Below are 16,915 nucleotides of genomic sequence, written 5' to 3'. Positions count from 1 at the left end.
AGAATCAAACTGGTGATATTCAGGTTATACAAGGCAGGTCTAACTGAGGTTTAATTCCTACCTGCAGGGTTGTCTGTGAGGGCTTGGCTGGTGATGCCAGTGGGTGGTTCCTGGAGGGTGTAGGTAGTGGTGGTTGAGGGCGTGCTGGGGCTGGTGTTGTTACTTGTCATGTAGGGTGAAGTGTAGGGTGAGCTGTTATAATACTGAGCATACTGGCCCTGGCCGAAGGCTGGATAACTTGGGTAGTCCTGTGGAGTAAGTAGGGTAAATTGAAAAAGTTGATAACTTTTAATTAGTTGATTAAAGTGATGGCATTTAATTTAGTCAGACACATGTAAGGGAATAAATTGCAACCAAAAACTGCTTGAATTCTTTCAGGGGAAGAACACTCATGATTTTCCTTTTTAGGATACAGACGATCACTTAGAACAACTTTTTATTAACCCCTATTGTACTTTTCCCTCTAAGAGCACTGTAGGGGTTCAGTGTTCAGCTTTTTCCTTTAATTTGACACAACTCTGTAGGTCACTTGTGTGTCAGTGTCCCTCAAAGTTTCATTCAGACATCTTCCCAATAGTGATGAAAAGAGACGTTACACACATGATGTCATACACACAAAACTGGACAGCACTGGAGTTTCTGTTCATGGTTTGTGGAAATGGTGCTGTGGTAATGGAGATGACAGAGTTAAAAGAGACATCATATTCAAAATTTCTTTGAAGAATTTGTCCTAAGTTCACTGCATCTCATTTAACATTATCATCTCCATGGCTAGTTCCTGACTTTTAGGGAATCCTTTTCTTAAATTCCCTTTTCTTAAGTTTCTGTCCAAAAGCCTGCCCAGTTCCAAGCGTGCAAAAGGCTGGACTTATTTCTAAGATGCTTTCCAGACAATGGGTCATTTGCTTGTCTGCAAATGCAAATGGAGATATTTGATTGTGGCTCAAGAGTTGGGATTTCGCCTTGTAATAGGAAGGTTGCCGGTTCGAGCCCCGGCTCGGACAGTCTCGCTCGTTGTGTCCTTGGGCAAGACACTTCACCCGTTGCCTACTGGTGGCGGTCAGAGGGCCCGGTGGCGCCAGTGTCCGGCAGCCTCGCCTCTGTCAGTGCGCCCCAGGGTGGCTGTGGGTACAATGTAGCTTACCATCACCTGTGTGTGAATGGGTGGATGACTGGATGTGTAAAGCGCTTTGGGGTCCTTAGGGACTAGAAAAAGCGCTATACAAATACAGGCCATTTACCATTTTATCCTTACTAGGACCAGCGTCATAATACTGCCATTGTGACTTTTACATAAGTATTACCAGGGTGCTCACTCAAACATAAAGTCAACATGTTCAGAGAAGAAGTGCATGTCTGAGCAGGGATACATAAAAAAAAAAGAGTCAAATGGAATGATAAGTTCAATGGGATGTTAGAGGGAAGATTTAGATCAAAACACAGAGGCAGACAGAAAGACAAAAGGTAGCAGAATTGAAGAAAATAACTAGGTGGTTTGGCAGGGTAATCTGAGAAATGCCCTGCACCAGTGTTGCTACTTTACAGTGCAGATTCCAAAAAATAAATGCAAACACATGTTCTGTTCTGTCCTACATCTGGACAACGATCTGTCTTGTTTTTTCCCCTCCTCCTTTCCTCTGTGGCATAATATACATGTGTTGGAGGAGGTACGGTAGATAAGCCTGTGTACAAAGCTTTTGACATTGTGAATGATTTATGTCTGAATGTGTCATGGGTGAAATGTAGCATATTGAGTACGCGTGTTTCATGAAGATTTCCAAGATCAGTTCAAACCTCAAGTATAAAATGATAGCTGCAAATTGATACCAGATTAGAGGAATAAGGAGATAAGGGAGAAATCCGCAGCTACCTGTTGCGTGCTGTTGAAGCCAGTTGAGTTTGTCAGGGAGTTATTTCCTGTGTACAATCCTGACGTTGTTGTGAAAGTCCCACCTATGAGGAGAAAAACATTGGAACTTTAAGTTATGTTACATGAAAAGACAAAATTAAATCTGCAGTAGTGTAAATAAAATGGTGCATTGTTAGGAGGGGGGAAAAGATTCATCTTGAAACAACTATTTTAGTAGGTGAACAGAGGGAGGCCTCAGGGAGAGCTCCAAACAGTGGCCTTATCTTTCTGCTCTTCCTCCCTTATCTGTGATTGGATCAGGCCTGATGAATGACAGTGCAGAGGTGGGGTGGGGGTGGGGGTGGGCAAAACCTGCTTCCAAGCCCGCACAATGCGAAGAACACAAGAGACTGTTGTGTGCGAGTTACCGAAGGGTGGCGTTGAGTAAAGGGGGTGGAAACGGTGGATGCACTCTGGACGGGACATGAGTAGGAGGTGGGGGGTGGGGGTATAGTGACAGAGATGTATATGAAAAAGAGGGTTGAAGTTGGGGTGAGCAGCTCTGGCATGGTGTGCTACTGAAATCCAGCCCTGATGAATATGTATGCTTCTCCTTTCCACTTGTTCAAACTATGGTTCTTCTGGGTAATTAAATCACTCAAAAGGGTCGATAGTATCTAATGCCCTAATATCATACATGCTATGATTTGTAGCATAGGACAGCAGCAGTTGTTGGGACACAACATCTCTCCTCAGTGGCCATCCACCTGTACTGTCATGTCAAGTGAGAGAACAGCAGGAGGGACAGTTTAAAGGGGTCATACACTGGTAGAGAAACCAGATCCTAATTCTTGAGATAACAGTTATTGTGACAATTTAAAGAACTGAATAATTAACATAAAAATCTGTCTTCATTTGCATATTTCGATCCACGAATTAATATATAAATGTTACTTCTAACTGTTAAAAAAAGAAAAAAAAAGAAAGAGAATTTGCCAGATTTTATTGCCCAAGGTTTAACGGCATTAAACTGAACTCAAATATTTATTTAATCACAAACAATGACTGCGAACTGGTCAACTAAGTAAAACTGGTTTATCCATTATAAAGATGTAGTGAAGGGGATTCCCATTTGAGCAAATGAGCAACAATCGTGTTTATATAGAAGTTTAATTGCAAAATACTCATCGGAAAAGCTGTGAGTAGGCGCCACGATGTGTTGATGTGACTTTTATGTGCAGATTTCTCACTCAAGTGTAATTCATTGTGATCCAAAATAATGACTGCAATTAAGAAATGATTACTTGTGGAGTTTAGTATAAGCAAATTATTCTGCCAACAGTGTAATGCACACATTAAAATAAACAAAACTAAAAATCGAGGGTTTTGGTCAGTTCTGGTCACTCACTCTCAGTGACAGATGATTCAATTTTAATTAATTAATTCCAAATGAATTGTTAAAAAACATTGAGCCCAAAAAACAATTGTAACTCATTTCTGTCCATACAAAAGCAGCTTGTTTGTCCACATAGCCGTAGGGGACACAAAAAGGGCGCCGCCGTCGTATTCTTTAAACAATTCCTTTACCTATAACCGTAGTCATCCTACCAAGGCCAAGAAAGTATCCCACAGCTTCAGTGAAAACGAGGCAGGAGATAGATTTACTGTTCCTAAATGAGGACGTAATTACACCTTTGTTGTCAGACACAAACAGAGGGAGTTCCTTTCATCCTATGGTCATTGGCCCCATCAGGAGGGCCCTCCCACACCGTGACAAACATGAAGCAGCTTTCAGAAAGGGGGGAATGATTAGGGAAGTTTTTCTGTGTGGGTGGAGGGGAGTGTGTGTGTGTTTTGTGCGTGTGTCTTTTTTTGGGTGCGGGGGTGATATGGCAGTGCATCCAAAGCAGCATGAAGACATTGAGTTTTGACTTGTCAGTTAGCTACACTTGCAGCACAGTGGCTAAAAGATAAAAAGAAATACCTTTAAATTACCAGAATTTAATAATTATTTGTGCAGCATTTGCAGTTTTTCCTCCAGCATGTTTTACATCCCGGTAATTATCAGCGTTGCTCTTTCTTTTCTTGTTTAATATTTTAAGGGGAAGGAGATACGTAAAACTTTCCTGTGTTCGCTGAAGAAAGTTCAAAATACTGCGAAGGTTCAATTGAACAATAAGACCAAAACAAGGAGCAAAGGCCGCAAAGAACAACAAATTAGCCTAATGCACAGTTCAAACAGTCATAAAAGCTCTCGCTGGCAGATTTGAGGGTTGCTCTGTGGAGAACAAGGAGCCACATAAAAGCTGAGGGGACCCCCGCTAGCCCGGTGAGAATGAGCCCATGCTGTTTGGAGTGGTGGTGCTGGTTATAGCAGGGAGAGAAAGAAAGGGCCTTGTGGTTCCCCGGGGGGCATGTTTTCTCTCCCTCCCCCTGTCCTGCTCCAGTTAGTTCACTCACTCAGGACCAGATATCATCCCTCCCTCCTCTCCTCCTTCCCTCCTGCCTTCTGGCTCCACAATTGGAAGTCCATTTGCTTTGCTTGATCAGTCTCTTGCCATGGGCTATGTCTATCATCAGCGCACAATATTTGTAGCAGAAGTTTGTATGCCCCACTTGGGAATAGCCTATCAAGTCCAGATGGGGCTCTCCTTTTAAAAGGCAACCAAGGCTTCAGCTTCTTCAGCTCGCACTACCATTGGGACAGAATGCTGGAACCCAATTATTCACCTAATTAGCATCTGCTCAGCACCACCATAAAAACAATGTCTCTGTCTGTTTACGCTCTAATATTTTTTGCCATTTTCGGTACTCCCTGAAATGCCCTACAAAAAAAGTGCCCCAAGTGTCCACTTTATGATTTGGTGCCTTGACTTTAGCAACCACACAAAGCTCGATCGCATCAGAGATGAAAGCAAAGAGCAAAAAACATTAATCTAATCGTCTTCTGCCTTGACAGCTGGCCACAGGCTGGTGGCAGCGACACTGAAAGAAAGGGGAGTATCAGATGTGGAAAAGGAGTCTTTGGTTGGGACACCCAGGCCTGAGGCACATTGCCCAGGCAGATCAATAGGCCGGAGAGAGTAATGATGATGGTGTGGCGGAGGGCCAGAGCCACAGTTAGAGAACCCAGGGCCAGAATAGTGGTCAATCTGTCATCTTACATGGCTGTCAATTACTAACGCACTTAACGCTAACATGGGGGAAAAGATAGGCAGAGATAGCTGAAGAGAATGAGGGAGAGGCTGAGATAGACGGAGGTTAAAAGAAAGACAGAATAAGAGCATAATACTTAGAAGATGAATGGGAACATAATACTGTCATCATGAGTTAAACCACTAAGGGCAGGATAGCAGCTTGTGCACTCTGCCGCACATGCTCTGACTTTTGTTCCTGTCGTTCTCTCTCTGCCTCTCCTTTTTTCAGGTGTGAAGTGTGCTCCAAAATCTCTGAATGTGGCCAACTGTATTTGGTTAAGAGGCGTGGAAGAGAGGCTTCCCCTGCCACATCTGCTGCTGAGCTGGTGTTATTTATTGTGGGATGTTCTGGGGGCTTTTCAGCAACATGTGGAGATATTTCAACTGTCACACTTTAGATATTACAGGAGAGAATACAAAGACTGCACTAGCAGCTAGCTTGCCCAGTGCAGAGGCTTTCTGAACCAGAGAGAAGCAGAAAGAGTGTAACAGATACACTCCACTGGGCATTAGGCCTGATCTACATTTAAACTGTATGGCTGGAGAGAAAGAGCACAAAAAGGGGGAGTGTAGGGTGCACAACTCATCTTAATCGGTTTCAAGGGCATAAATCTCTGTGTTCTCAGTTCTTAAACAAATGAAAATATGATCACAGGGAGAGAAAAAACAAAGGCTGGGGAGCGACATGGCTTCTGCCTCCTAAGTGCTTGCCATTTTTCCATCTGTGTTGATTCTTTTAAGAGAGGAGAGGAAAGGAAGGCAGCCGTTGTGGCTGCACAAAACACCGCTGGGTTGCAACCACTATCAAGGGTGAGGGCGAGGGCTGTGCTGTGAATAAGTTTTTCTCTGCATGTAGATAAAACATCATCAGAGAGCTATGTTTCTAACGTAAAAAAAAAGTACAATAAACCTTATTTGGAAGGGCTGAATATAAAGACAGGATTTTGTGCATTACATCCAAAAAGAGACCCACTAAAGAAACAGCAAAAAAAATAAAAAATAGTTTGCCATCTATTTCATATGCTGTTGGGTTTAAGTAAAATGTATTTCATCTAGTGGTGTGTTTTCTAACGCACAAATTCAAACTTCGGAAAAAATTGGGAGAAAAAGCAAAGAATTCACAATGATGTCCTCACCCTGCATCTGGTAGCTGTAGGGGGCCTGTCCTGTCTGTGGTGTTGTGAAGCCAGAGCTGTAGCTTAGGAAGCCTGTCTGTCCCGGGGATTGGGACTGACTCAAACCCCCCTCCGTCTTTATGCCTGCCCACAATGGACCTAAATCAGTTAGTGACACCAGATCGGTTTGATGCACAGACAACAGTCAACACAGTTTTAAATTACACTGGACAGCAAAGGGACACCACCTCTGTCTGTTAGCATAACACACTAATCACAGTGGATGACTGGTGATTATCTGTTACTGATTTTCAGCATTTGTTGTTTGGAAATTTTATCTTGCGCTGAGTTCCATCACTCTGCACAACAGCACACTACTTTGCTCGAAAACCAAAACGCATGTTTGGATTAGGCTTGTTTTATTTTATGATTTTATTAATAACTGTTATTATCATTTAGCAAAGGTCACATGAAAAGATGCACAAGTAACAAAACATTCTGCCCGTGTTTGTGAGCTACCCTGACCACTGTTTTGGCTGAGTCAGTCACAATGTAGTCTCTATGCGACGGCAGATTGCAGGACTTTATTCAAATAAACAGTGTAAATTCCTCCACATATTGGAGAGCCTTCTGGGGTCAAAACACTCCAAAGACTTAGGACAAATAAAGTCTACAGTAAGCGATGTACTCTATGCTTCTCTTGCAATGCCAGAGGAAACCAGTTCTTGTTTTCAGATTTATATCAGTAATCTTTCTGATCTATCTGAACAGCTTCATAAGCAAATTCTCTTCTATTGCACTGCAAGAGAATATGCAGGCACTAAACAACAACTCAGCATCTCTGTTGGTTTTGGTGTACAGGAGGAATTCTGGGAACATGAGCAAGGTACTTTTCCTAAACTTCATGAAGAAAAAAAAATTAGTTGTGCATTTCCAAGACTTTGGGTTAATACAATTTCAAGAACTCTGACATTATTAACAGACTCTCGCCAGCAAGAGGAGGCAATCATTTGTGTTAATCTTACCATAAGCTGGTATGCCATAGGGCTGGCCAGGCTGGGGGTAGCTAGCATAAGCTGCGGCCTGCTGCATTCCTGTGGTGTACTGCGCCTGTCCATACGCAGCCATATTTTGGGATGAAGGGGTAGGAAGAATATGCGGATATGTTCTGCTATTTGAGAAAAGAAACAAGAAACTAGAGTGAGAAAAGGAAGGCAGGAAAAGTGAGGCCCGTGTTTTACCCCCAAAACCATAACACAAACTTTGCTAACTGAGAAATTCCTTGTGATTGAGCTACTTCGTTCTAAACAGCCAGCCAAGCTGTAAGATAGACAGCATAGCAAAGCTCATATACATAGTGAAAGAACAATAAATGGCAAAGGAAATTTTTGCAAGATAATAATTACAACAGATTTCAGAGTGCGCTGGCTACAGACACCCATGCAAACAAAGCCAGTCAGAAAACCCCCATCTAGCAGAAGGATCTAATTAAAGAACGAAATGAAGTTGGATGCTGCTTATTTTTTTTACAGAAAAATAAAAGAAACCTTACTTGGAAGGGTAAATCTGTGGAGAGAACTGGTGCGTTTGTCTTGGGCTGAAGCCACTGGTTCCAATAGCTGAGGAGAGTTAAAAAGAAAAGAGGCAAGCACATATTTAAACATTAAGAAATAAGGTAAATATTATCTTTTGCCAACAGAACTTCTGGATTCCAAGGAAACAGTAATTACATTGCATTACTCTATTTATTTTGGTAACCTTATTTAAGGTTGAAAACCGGAGAGTTATAATGAAGCAAAATAATCAGGTAAAAACATCAGGTCCTCCTGCTGACCCACGTATCTCTGAGATACTTCTGAGCCGCTATGACAAACACTGGTGTAAACACACACACGACGGCCTGACTCAGTCTCGGCTCGTGGCTTAAGATGCTTTGGGTCTTTCTAGCCACAGCCATATCTGAAGTGACGTCACTGATTGGAGCTAATGAGTGCTACTCGTTTCATCACTGATGAGTATATGCTTCACCGGTGCTCTTAAGGTTGAAATACAAACAACTCTACAAGATTTTTTTATTTTGAGTGCAGAAAAAATTATTTAACTCTAGATTGCCTTTGTCAGTCATGCTGTATGAGGCTCTGGCTCTCTGTGCAAGAATCAGGGGACGCTCAAACTCAATCCATCCATCTTCAACAATGTACATATTTGTACAATTCCCCGCCTTCATCAGAATAACTATAATATGCATTCACTTGTAAAATTAGTTCTAAAATTACTACACTAATTATAGTTGTGGGGTATGTAAAATTGTGCAATATCAGCTGTCTCACTCCATTTTCCTATATAGTGTTAGAGGGTTTCTCCCAAAGCCGCCTCACAGATCAACCCTATCTTCGGTCAAAATGTGCAGGTGAGACTAGGTGATAGGTAGATAGGTGCAAAGTTGGGAAATAAACTGAGATGGAAACATTTTTTTAAGCATCAGACTGCTATTCATGGTAAATCACAGAGATACTGATTTTTAAATACGCCTGTTTGATCAACACAAAGCCCTACTTTAGATAAGACAGGCAACTTTAACACAAAGCTGCTAGCAAGCTCAGATTAAACTGAGAATTAAACTAGCTAGTGCGGTTTTAAGTAGAACAACTCAAAATGTACTTGGCTGCTTTGCATTCTGACACATCACATCACAGCACAGGGTTCATTTTTCCAGCTTGTCAAATAACAACAGTCACAAAAGTACGTTTAATATCTATAATTTGATTATTTGTCGAAAATCTTCCCGGTTACTGTTGCTGATGCGTGTGTGCATGTGCACCCATGTCAACCCACAGAGCACGTGTACGTTAACAAAAAATATAAATTTACTTATAGGACTCTGGTAAATAATTCTGAATAGAAAGAAAATCTTAAATTTGAGAGTGGAAGAGCTACCTTGAATGCTGTTTTGCAAATTTAAACTTTAAATGTTAAAAAAAAAAAAAAAATATTAGTCATATTGAAGGAAATCAAAATAAGCTAATAAAATGCAAGAGATGGCTGTATAAATTAAAATCTGTTAAGCTTGACAAAATAATTCACAGTTAGTTTTAAATCACAACAATTCAGGGAAGCAACAATCTCAGTCTCGGCATTTAACTGTACCGGAGACGCAGTTTAAAAACATCTGTCTAATCGGTCGTGACATGTAAAATAAGGGATTTGGTTGCGGGGGGCGCTAACTGTATGTAACTGTAAGCCCAAACCCCTCACACACGTTATTAATATTGAACACTTTTCCCACATCAGTAGCACCTGCCACTGGACAAAACTTGCTCTTCTGAAGAGCGCTTTGGGTTTCCCCCACGGAGGATATGGGGTATAAGATTACTAAATTTCATTAATACTGTCAGAGACAAAAGTCATGCCGTGATTTATGTCCTCCGAGCGTATAGTATCAAGCATTTAGTTAAACGGCTTAGGAAATAAAGGCAAATTAGCAGCAGGTTAATACCATGTACAGCTGCACATAGTGCTATTAACAAATGTTTACAGCGAAGATTTACTGCAGATGGTGGAAAAATAAACCCCCCAAATTTTAAATAGTTATAATTCCTATGATAGTTCCAACAATGCTTATCATACTCTGCGACATTTGTTTAATTTAACAATGTGTTTATGTTAGAGTGTGTGTGTGTGAGTGAGATGTTTCCTTGCTGAAAGGAAGGTGTGAAAAGCCTGGCTCTGATAGGCCGATTGGGTAACAGCCCGTGGAGATCGAGGGCCACTGGGATAGCGCGTCACTCCACCGGACAGACAAGCTCAGTGCATTACAGGTCATAATTCAGTCCTCACTGACATGGGAACCAGTGGAGTGAGGACACACACACACACACAGGTGCAAGCAAGCACAGCATATATATATGCTGACAGTTGAGGTAGATCCCCTTGTTCTTAAACACACTATCACACAAAAACACACATTGTAATGCAGTTTTAGCTGAAGGGACATTTCCCGGGTACCGGCTTATCAGTCAGTCATCTCTATGCTCATCTGCTGCGTGTATGAGAGAGAGGCAGTCGGACACACATTCACACACATTCACACACACACACCAAAACGTCTCACCTGATCCTGAGAAGCTATCTAGAGAGGTGTCTGCTACTGAGGTGGCGATTTCGGTGCTGCTCATTGGTTCTGTTTTAACTGCAAACAAAGAAGACACATTCTCAGCGAGAGCACCAAATCAATGTCAGGAAAAAAGGAAAATCTTGTCTCACTACATTAGGCTTCCACATTTTCACAAAGAAAAAATAATTTTTTGGAAAAAAAATAACATTTGATAAGTGTATTGCATGTAAAATAAGGTCAGCTAATTTAAATGCACGATACATTTGTGGTAGTCTTATGTACATGTATTATTGAATTGTCTAATTATTTTTGGTAGCGTATCTCCTAAGCTAGATTTTCTTTTGATCTCTTGTTATTTATTTTTCAGAGTGACAAAATAGAAAAGATCAAAACTGCAATAGGAAAGTTTTTTATCTACTTAAAAAAGAACCATGAATTAAACTTTCACATGAGAGTGGATTTTAGTAAATGTAAAATACTAAAGCTTTCTATTATTAATTTAAAGAAAATAACCTCCTGACATATCAGTACTTAGATGTGGGATGAATGAAATAAGTGCAGTAGATGTGCGTTAAAGTCGCTGATAAAAAGCGATACGCAAGTACGACTGAAATGTCAAGGAAATATATGGTGTATAAAATCTTTTTAAGAGGGTGGGGAACGCTGTTTGACCTTGATGCTATTATACAGCTCAGCAATAGATTTGCAAAGACAATTTCACAGCTATCCGACAGCTCAGGATTCTTTGAAATCTATCCATTTCACTTCAGGCGGGCTGAAGGATTGTTTTCTTCCTTTTTTGGAAAAACAGATTGACAATGTGGGCAAAGGAGTCATGCTCAGTGGAATCCCTCATGGTTGAATAAGCCATTTGCTGTCATGTTTTACATGTTTCCACTATGCTTGCTCAGTGCAGGAACATATGCTGACAAAGGGTAGTTCTTTTCAACAGCACACTGATGAAAAATAGTGGCAAATGCATGCATAAACTAGCATTCAGGTCACAGAGCACACAATAACCACTGTATTCAGGAAATCAGCATGGAACAACCAAATTAAAAAAATAAGAATTATAATGCTTATATACAAGTTCACAGTACAACCAATCACTAACAATGAACTCAAGTCAAGTCTGTGTCAAACCATGCTTGAAACAGAATGCCACAAAAAATAACAACAAGTACCAGAGTTTCTGAATGAAAGGCACAATAGTTGAGGCGATTTTATAACTTTGCAGCTGGTAAATAGTAATATAATTTTAAGGGGAGATTTTAAAGAATACAAATTTCTTCATCAGTCAAGTAGATGGTTCAAAATTACAATGAGTGCTTTCAGTTGAGTTGAAACAAACAAACAAACAAAAAAAAACACCAAGTATTGTCCTTTCATTGGCACCAACAGTAGACAAACCTGCAGCGGACTGTGAGTTTGAACCTAACAACCAGTCTGCAGTGGTAAGCATTGTGATGTTATCACCTATGGGAAAGAAAGAATGGCAAAGGAACACATGACAGTCTACATCATGACTACGGGTCCTGTGTGTCATGAACAAACAAACAAAAATAATAAATAAAAAAAATACTTCTAAAGCTTATCTGACAATGTGGTTCTTTTAATAAATTGATGTTTTATGATTTGGGCATGACTGCTTCACTAAACAAAGGCTCAGATTTGAAGCACAGGTGAATCGCCTGAGTGACTATAACTATGTAGAGTAGAAACCATATGCAAAGTGCCATCATTTCCATTTGTGGGCTTTGAATAATTACATGGGTGCTTAAATAAACAGCTAATAGTCACGAGAAAACGACCAACAGAGGTACTGAACTGTGTTAAGGCTGAGAACCAGCAAATGTCAAATGAATCCACGCCCCATTTTAGTATCTTGTTAATACTATATTACAGCAAAAGTGTTGATAATATATCTTAAAAAACTTCTAAATATCAGTTCAACACTCACGCTGGCTTTATTGCTGTAAAGCATCGATACTGTGATAAAATCCTTTTAGGTTTACTGTCACAATTTTCAGTTATTTTAGGAACTTTAGCAAGCATGAAAAGAGAGAAAGGTAAATGTACGCACAATAGCACTGCACACATACCTTCAGTGCCATTGGGTGTCATGGAATTGTTACCGATGTGTGAGTTGTCAAGGTTGGGACCATTAGGAGATTCACTGCTTCCACTTACTCGGCTGTGCGGACTGGCTAGATCCTGCATTTCCATAGACCTGACGACACACACACACACACACACACGCAGGCACACATCAAATCAAATTAGATAGTCTGGTTTCAGGGAAGGCGCAGAGCTCTCATGCAGAATTCTGTGTACACAACGTGCACGGTATAAAATGGTGAACACGAGAGAGTAAAAAGTACAGTGTATTCCACTGCACTTACAGTAGAAAAATACACAATTTAATGCAAGTTTACTAATTTCTATCTTGCATGTGATATTTTTCTACTTTACTACTTTAAATAAAGCATTTTTTATGCTTTGCTAAATGCCCAGAAAAAAAAATTATCAGATTAAAATGAAAGAAGTACACAAGACAAAATGTTACACACACACACACAAAAAAAAAAAACTGTGTGGAACAGAGTGATCAAATGACTGTTAAGCATTTTGACAGCACAGTTTGAGATTTCTCACTGGCAGTCATAATTTAACGTAATGTGAACGCAAAATGTTTACTCTTGATTTAGTCTGATGCTTCTTGAAATAAAAATGGCCTTAAGTATATATCGTTTTGTGCGATAATGAAGACTGTTAACAGATGTTTGCTGGTTGGAAGCAACGCTCAACATGCCTGTTAAAAACGCAGCACTCTGCTTGATTATAAGAGTCTATGCCTCAGTGAAGGGCAGATGAGAAGCTCATGAGGCATGTGTTTGCTCTGGCAAGCTCCTTAATTGTTTCTGTGTTTATACAAAAGACCACGGCACTGAAAACCTTATTCTCTCTTCTCATTTGTGCGCTCAAAGGATCTGATTGAGCACAGACAATGGGGCTAAAAGAAGGCACGAGTGATTTGAAAAAGTATGGCCACAAACTCTACACCCCATTTGTTTCTGCCGCTGCTCCCATTGCAACAGTGAGTTAATGAAATTAGGATAAAATGTTTTGTACATTATACTGTCATTTTTAATTATATTGCAGGGTTTGGGGTATCTCTGCTATCGATAAACATCAGCCTTTACAAAAGGCCACAAAGATAAATGCTCAAGCAACTCTGACTAGTCTGAGTGATATCAGATGCCACCAAGAAACAGAATTATGAGATAAAAACATTAAATTATGATATGCATTCACTGGGTTTAAAATAACATTGCAATGATATTATGTTGTAATACTTTCCAGTAGATTTTGGCAGATGTAGTCATTTCTTGGGGTTTAAATCCAAATCAATTATTTATGGGAAAAAAAAAATATACATTTAGGCAAGACAGTACACACCAAAAAGGTAATTATAATTAACAAAAAACAGCAACACAAAAGTCCAAGTCAGTCTTCTTCACGCGTGCTCCAGTAATGGAAGCTGCATTGCCTTTTTCCCAAAGGTATATTAATTTACTCCTCCCCTAAAAATATCACACCCGCTAAGCATACTCTTAAGGATGATCCAGAATAAACTGACCCTATTTCTTGCACACATGGCTTAATCCTGTTTTCTTTTCCTTTTGCCAAACTTTTTTTGTCATTAACTGACGGCTAAAAAGCCTCCTATCTCTAATCAGTCAAGCCGAGAAATGCAGACAGTTCTTTAGCAGAATTTCTAAAGCAAATCTCTGATGCCACACAGAGAGCTACATGTCTCTGATGCTCCTGGCACTGGCACAACTGTGCTCTTACCTGGACCTAGATGGCTTTGAGTCCTCTCAAACCACACTCCCTTTCTTTATTCTGCCTCCACCTGCCCCAGCAGAAACAATGTCACTCCTTGTTATTGCAGCTCGATGTCACAGTCCGGAGCCATCCATGACACAAAAAGGCTTGTCTGAGAAAACATTATTGTTATTCTGGAGCAGAATGGGAAGAGAGGGCTAGCTGGGGAACAGAGGCTCACATTGTCTCGCTCTGAGCCGCAGCCCCGCTCCACTGTTGTTTCCTCCTCCAGGTCCTCCCTCCTCCCTGAGCAAGGGGAGCATGGCCAAATGACGGAAAGGTGATTCATCATTGGTCTACGACAGCTGCAAACTGGATTAGCCCTCCCCCAATCAACATGCAAAGCGGCTTAGCCAAGGTAAGCAAGAAGGGGTGGGGTGGAGGGGGGTGAGGGGGTATTGGGAAGGGGGTGAGGGAGTGAAGGTAGGCAAAGGGGTGAGGGGTTGTGGATAGAAGGGGGCTGAGGGCCAGTAAAGGGTGGGAGAGCCTGCCTACTTTCCTGCTTGAGGTAGCCTGCTGCTGCTGGAAGGAAGATGGGACTTGTTGAGCAGTGGCAAGTCAAGCGTGACACCCCTAGCATCTTCAGCAGATCTTTCATCTGCAATTGACACTATCTGAAATTTATCAGCACTCCTCCTCTAGGCATACTGACAGGTCCTAATGACCATCAGGGCTGTCTTCCCTAGGCCTGCCTGTGCCTGGGGCACAATAGAAAAATGCACAACTTCACAGCCGACTCACAATGGCCATGAAATAAAGAACGGGAGAAATACACACACACTTTCTTTGCGGTAACACAAAGGTTCATGCGTATGTCTTTTTTTTTTTAGCACACAAAGACACATAACTCATTTCTGTATGTCTACATGTGTACACACACACACGCTCATGCACAGGGCACTACAGAGGCCCCCAGATGAGTGGCGTACACACACACACACACACACACACACACACGCACACACACACAGGGCACTTTAGAGGCCCTCAGATCAGTGGTGCATCTCAGACAATGAAAGAGACTGGAAAGGAGAACATGGAGAGCATATGGAGCCACATATGTTTCCTATGACGCTACGAATGCCTCTATTACTCTCCTTTAGCTGACAGTTACATTTTGCTGTCCACTCCCACTCTGCTTGTCTCACTGCAAACATCAAGCAGAGCCATATACTTGCATGGCTATAACACTATATTAGACCTGACTCCAGCCCACCATGGGAATACAGGGTCCAAAAAAGGTCAAAGGTATTCATATGGTCAGGTAAAAAAAAAAGAGAGAGAGAGCGCGAGAGATGGAGCGAAAGATGTATAAAGTCTTTTTTCAAAAATCCTGCCATGATTTTTTAATGGCTGACTGTTTACATGAGCCAGGGTAACCTGAGCTCCATGGTCTAAGGTTTTTTTTTTCTTTTTTTTCCCAACAGGCTTTGCTCTTCACACCGAGGCAAAGCCTTCATGAACACCATTCCAGCTTTACAATTTGCCTTCTCTCCCACTGCTTACGACACAGCCATCTTAGCAAAAATAACCGGTATATTTCATTCTCACACCTCACTTATACTTTCACAAAGCACAGACAACAGCATTTCTTCCTCCAATAATTTCTTAATACTGACATACACAAAAAGGATGAAAAAATTACAACATGAGTAAAATCTATATTTATAGAATAGAAAGAAGAGGCAAAAGCAATGGAGACGAAAGAGAAACACATTTTGCCACAGCACATTAAGAGAGATCACAGAGTTGGGGGAAGCTGTGAAGCGAGAGTGTTGTGGTGGGCTGATGTGGTATGGTGTGTGTGGTGGCTGGCTTCTCTCTTCAACAGTTCATGCCAATAAAGCCATTACCATAGTGGTGTGTCAGCCTTTGCCAGCAGGTGAAACCAGCCAGGTGAAGGGGGTGAGGGAGAGGGGGGAAGATGGGAGAGGAGAAGGGAGGGGGCTTGGATTTAAAAGCAAAAACATGCCTTTCTTCATCACTGCTAAATATTTAGTTTTTTCTTTAAAAAAGGTCTACATTTAGCATCTTTGATGTGCTTCTTTACTTCAACCTGAACTGCCAGGTCTTTGAAGCGAACAAGAACAAAGCCTGACAAGATGAAGCGCTGGAAGTGTCATCAAAAGAAAAAAAAAAAAAAGAAGTGCCACAACATGCTTCATTCAGAGCCGTTAGCAGGATTTTTTTTTTTTTTTTTTGCTACGCTTTACTTATTTCAAGACCTGCATTTCCAAAGATAAATATAGCTACAGCCAAGCTTTTAGCTAGATCATCTGAGCATGCAGGGTGCCTGACCAAGCACACACTGTTTCTTCTTCTTTGCTGCATATACCTGTTATTATACAAGCAAGGGTTGCTTATTTTCATATACGCACTGACATAAAAATTGTGATTTGTTTAGTATTTTAAGATGTTAATGCAAATTTTAAAAATGCACAAGACAAGTAAAAAGTGGCATTTTTCAGTCAATACACCCTTTGTCATTTCTAATACATATTTATCTTATAATCTGCACAAGTCTTTTGTATTTTACAGAGTATATAAGCCATGTGTTGTGTGTTACAACTTTTGCAAAACAATGCTTTAATCAAAATCTAACTTTAAAACAACTAATCCCCACTTAAGCTGGTCAGCTGAATCCACATGGTGGCCCAGGAAAAATAAATCCACTCGCAAAGAATGTAGATGCGGACAACAATTGGACACAGATGTGAGTGGAATTAGGCACAGTTTACAAAATGCTACACTT

General features: G+C 40.9%; 1 protein-coding gene across 7 annotated transcripts in view; it reads right to left on the bottom strand.

Annotated features, from left to right (window-relative positions):
• Positions 1–16,915, bottom strand: part of eya1 (EYA transcriptional coactivator and phosphatase 1) — a 62,906-nt gene that overhangs the window by 20,137 nt on the left and 25,854 nt on the right. For 2 of the 7 annotated variants that reach the window (XM_085172734.1, XM_085172733.1), the window contains exons 2-9: positions 12,378–12,505; positions 11,686–11,751; positions 10,273–10,350; positions 7,714–7,780; positions 7,187–7,332; positions 6,183–6,305; positions 1,871–1,953; positions 62–248 (exon numbers count right to left, since the gene is read on the bottom strand). In XM_085172734.1, coding sequence (XP_085028860.1) covers positions 62–248; positions 1,871–1,953; positions 6,183–6,305; positions 7,187–7,332; positions 7,714–7,780; positions 10,273–10,350; positions 11,686–11,751; positions 12,378–12,501 — 874 coding nt within the window. In that variant the 5' untranslated portion in view covers positions 12,502–12,505. Of the gene's footprint in view, positions 1–61; positions 249–1,870; positions 1,954–6,182; positions 6,306–7,186; positions 7,333–7,713; positions 7,781–10,272; positions 10,351–11,685; positions 11,752–12,377; positions 12,506–14,130; positions 14,259–16,915 lie in introns of those variants that run through there. The other 5 variants (XM_085172732.1, XM_085172736.1, XM_085172737.1 and 2 more) reach the window with 5 other exon arrangements.

Source organism: Neolamprologus multifasciatus, chromosome 9, assembly GCF_963576455.1.
Source record: "Neolamprologus multifasciatus chromosome 9, fNeoMul1.2, whole genome shotgun sequence".
Taxonomy (NCBI): Eukaryota; Metazoa; Chordata; class Actinopteri; order Cichliformes; family Cichlidae; genus Neolamprologus; species Neolamprologus multifasciatus.
This window is presented reverse-complemented; position numbering and strand designations above follow the sequence as displayed.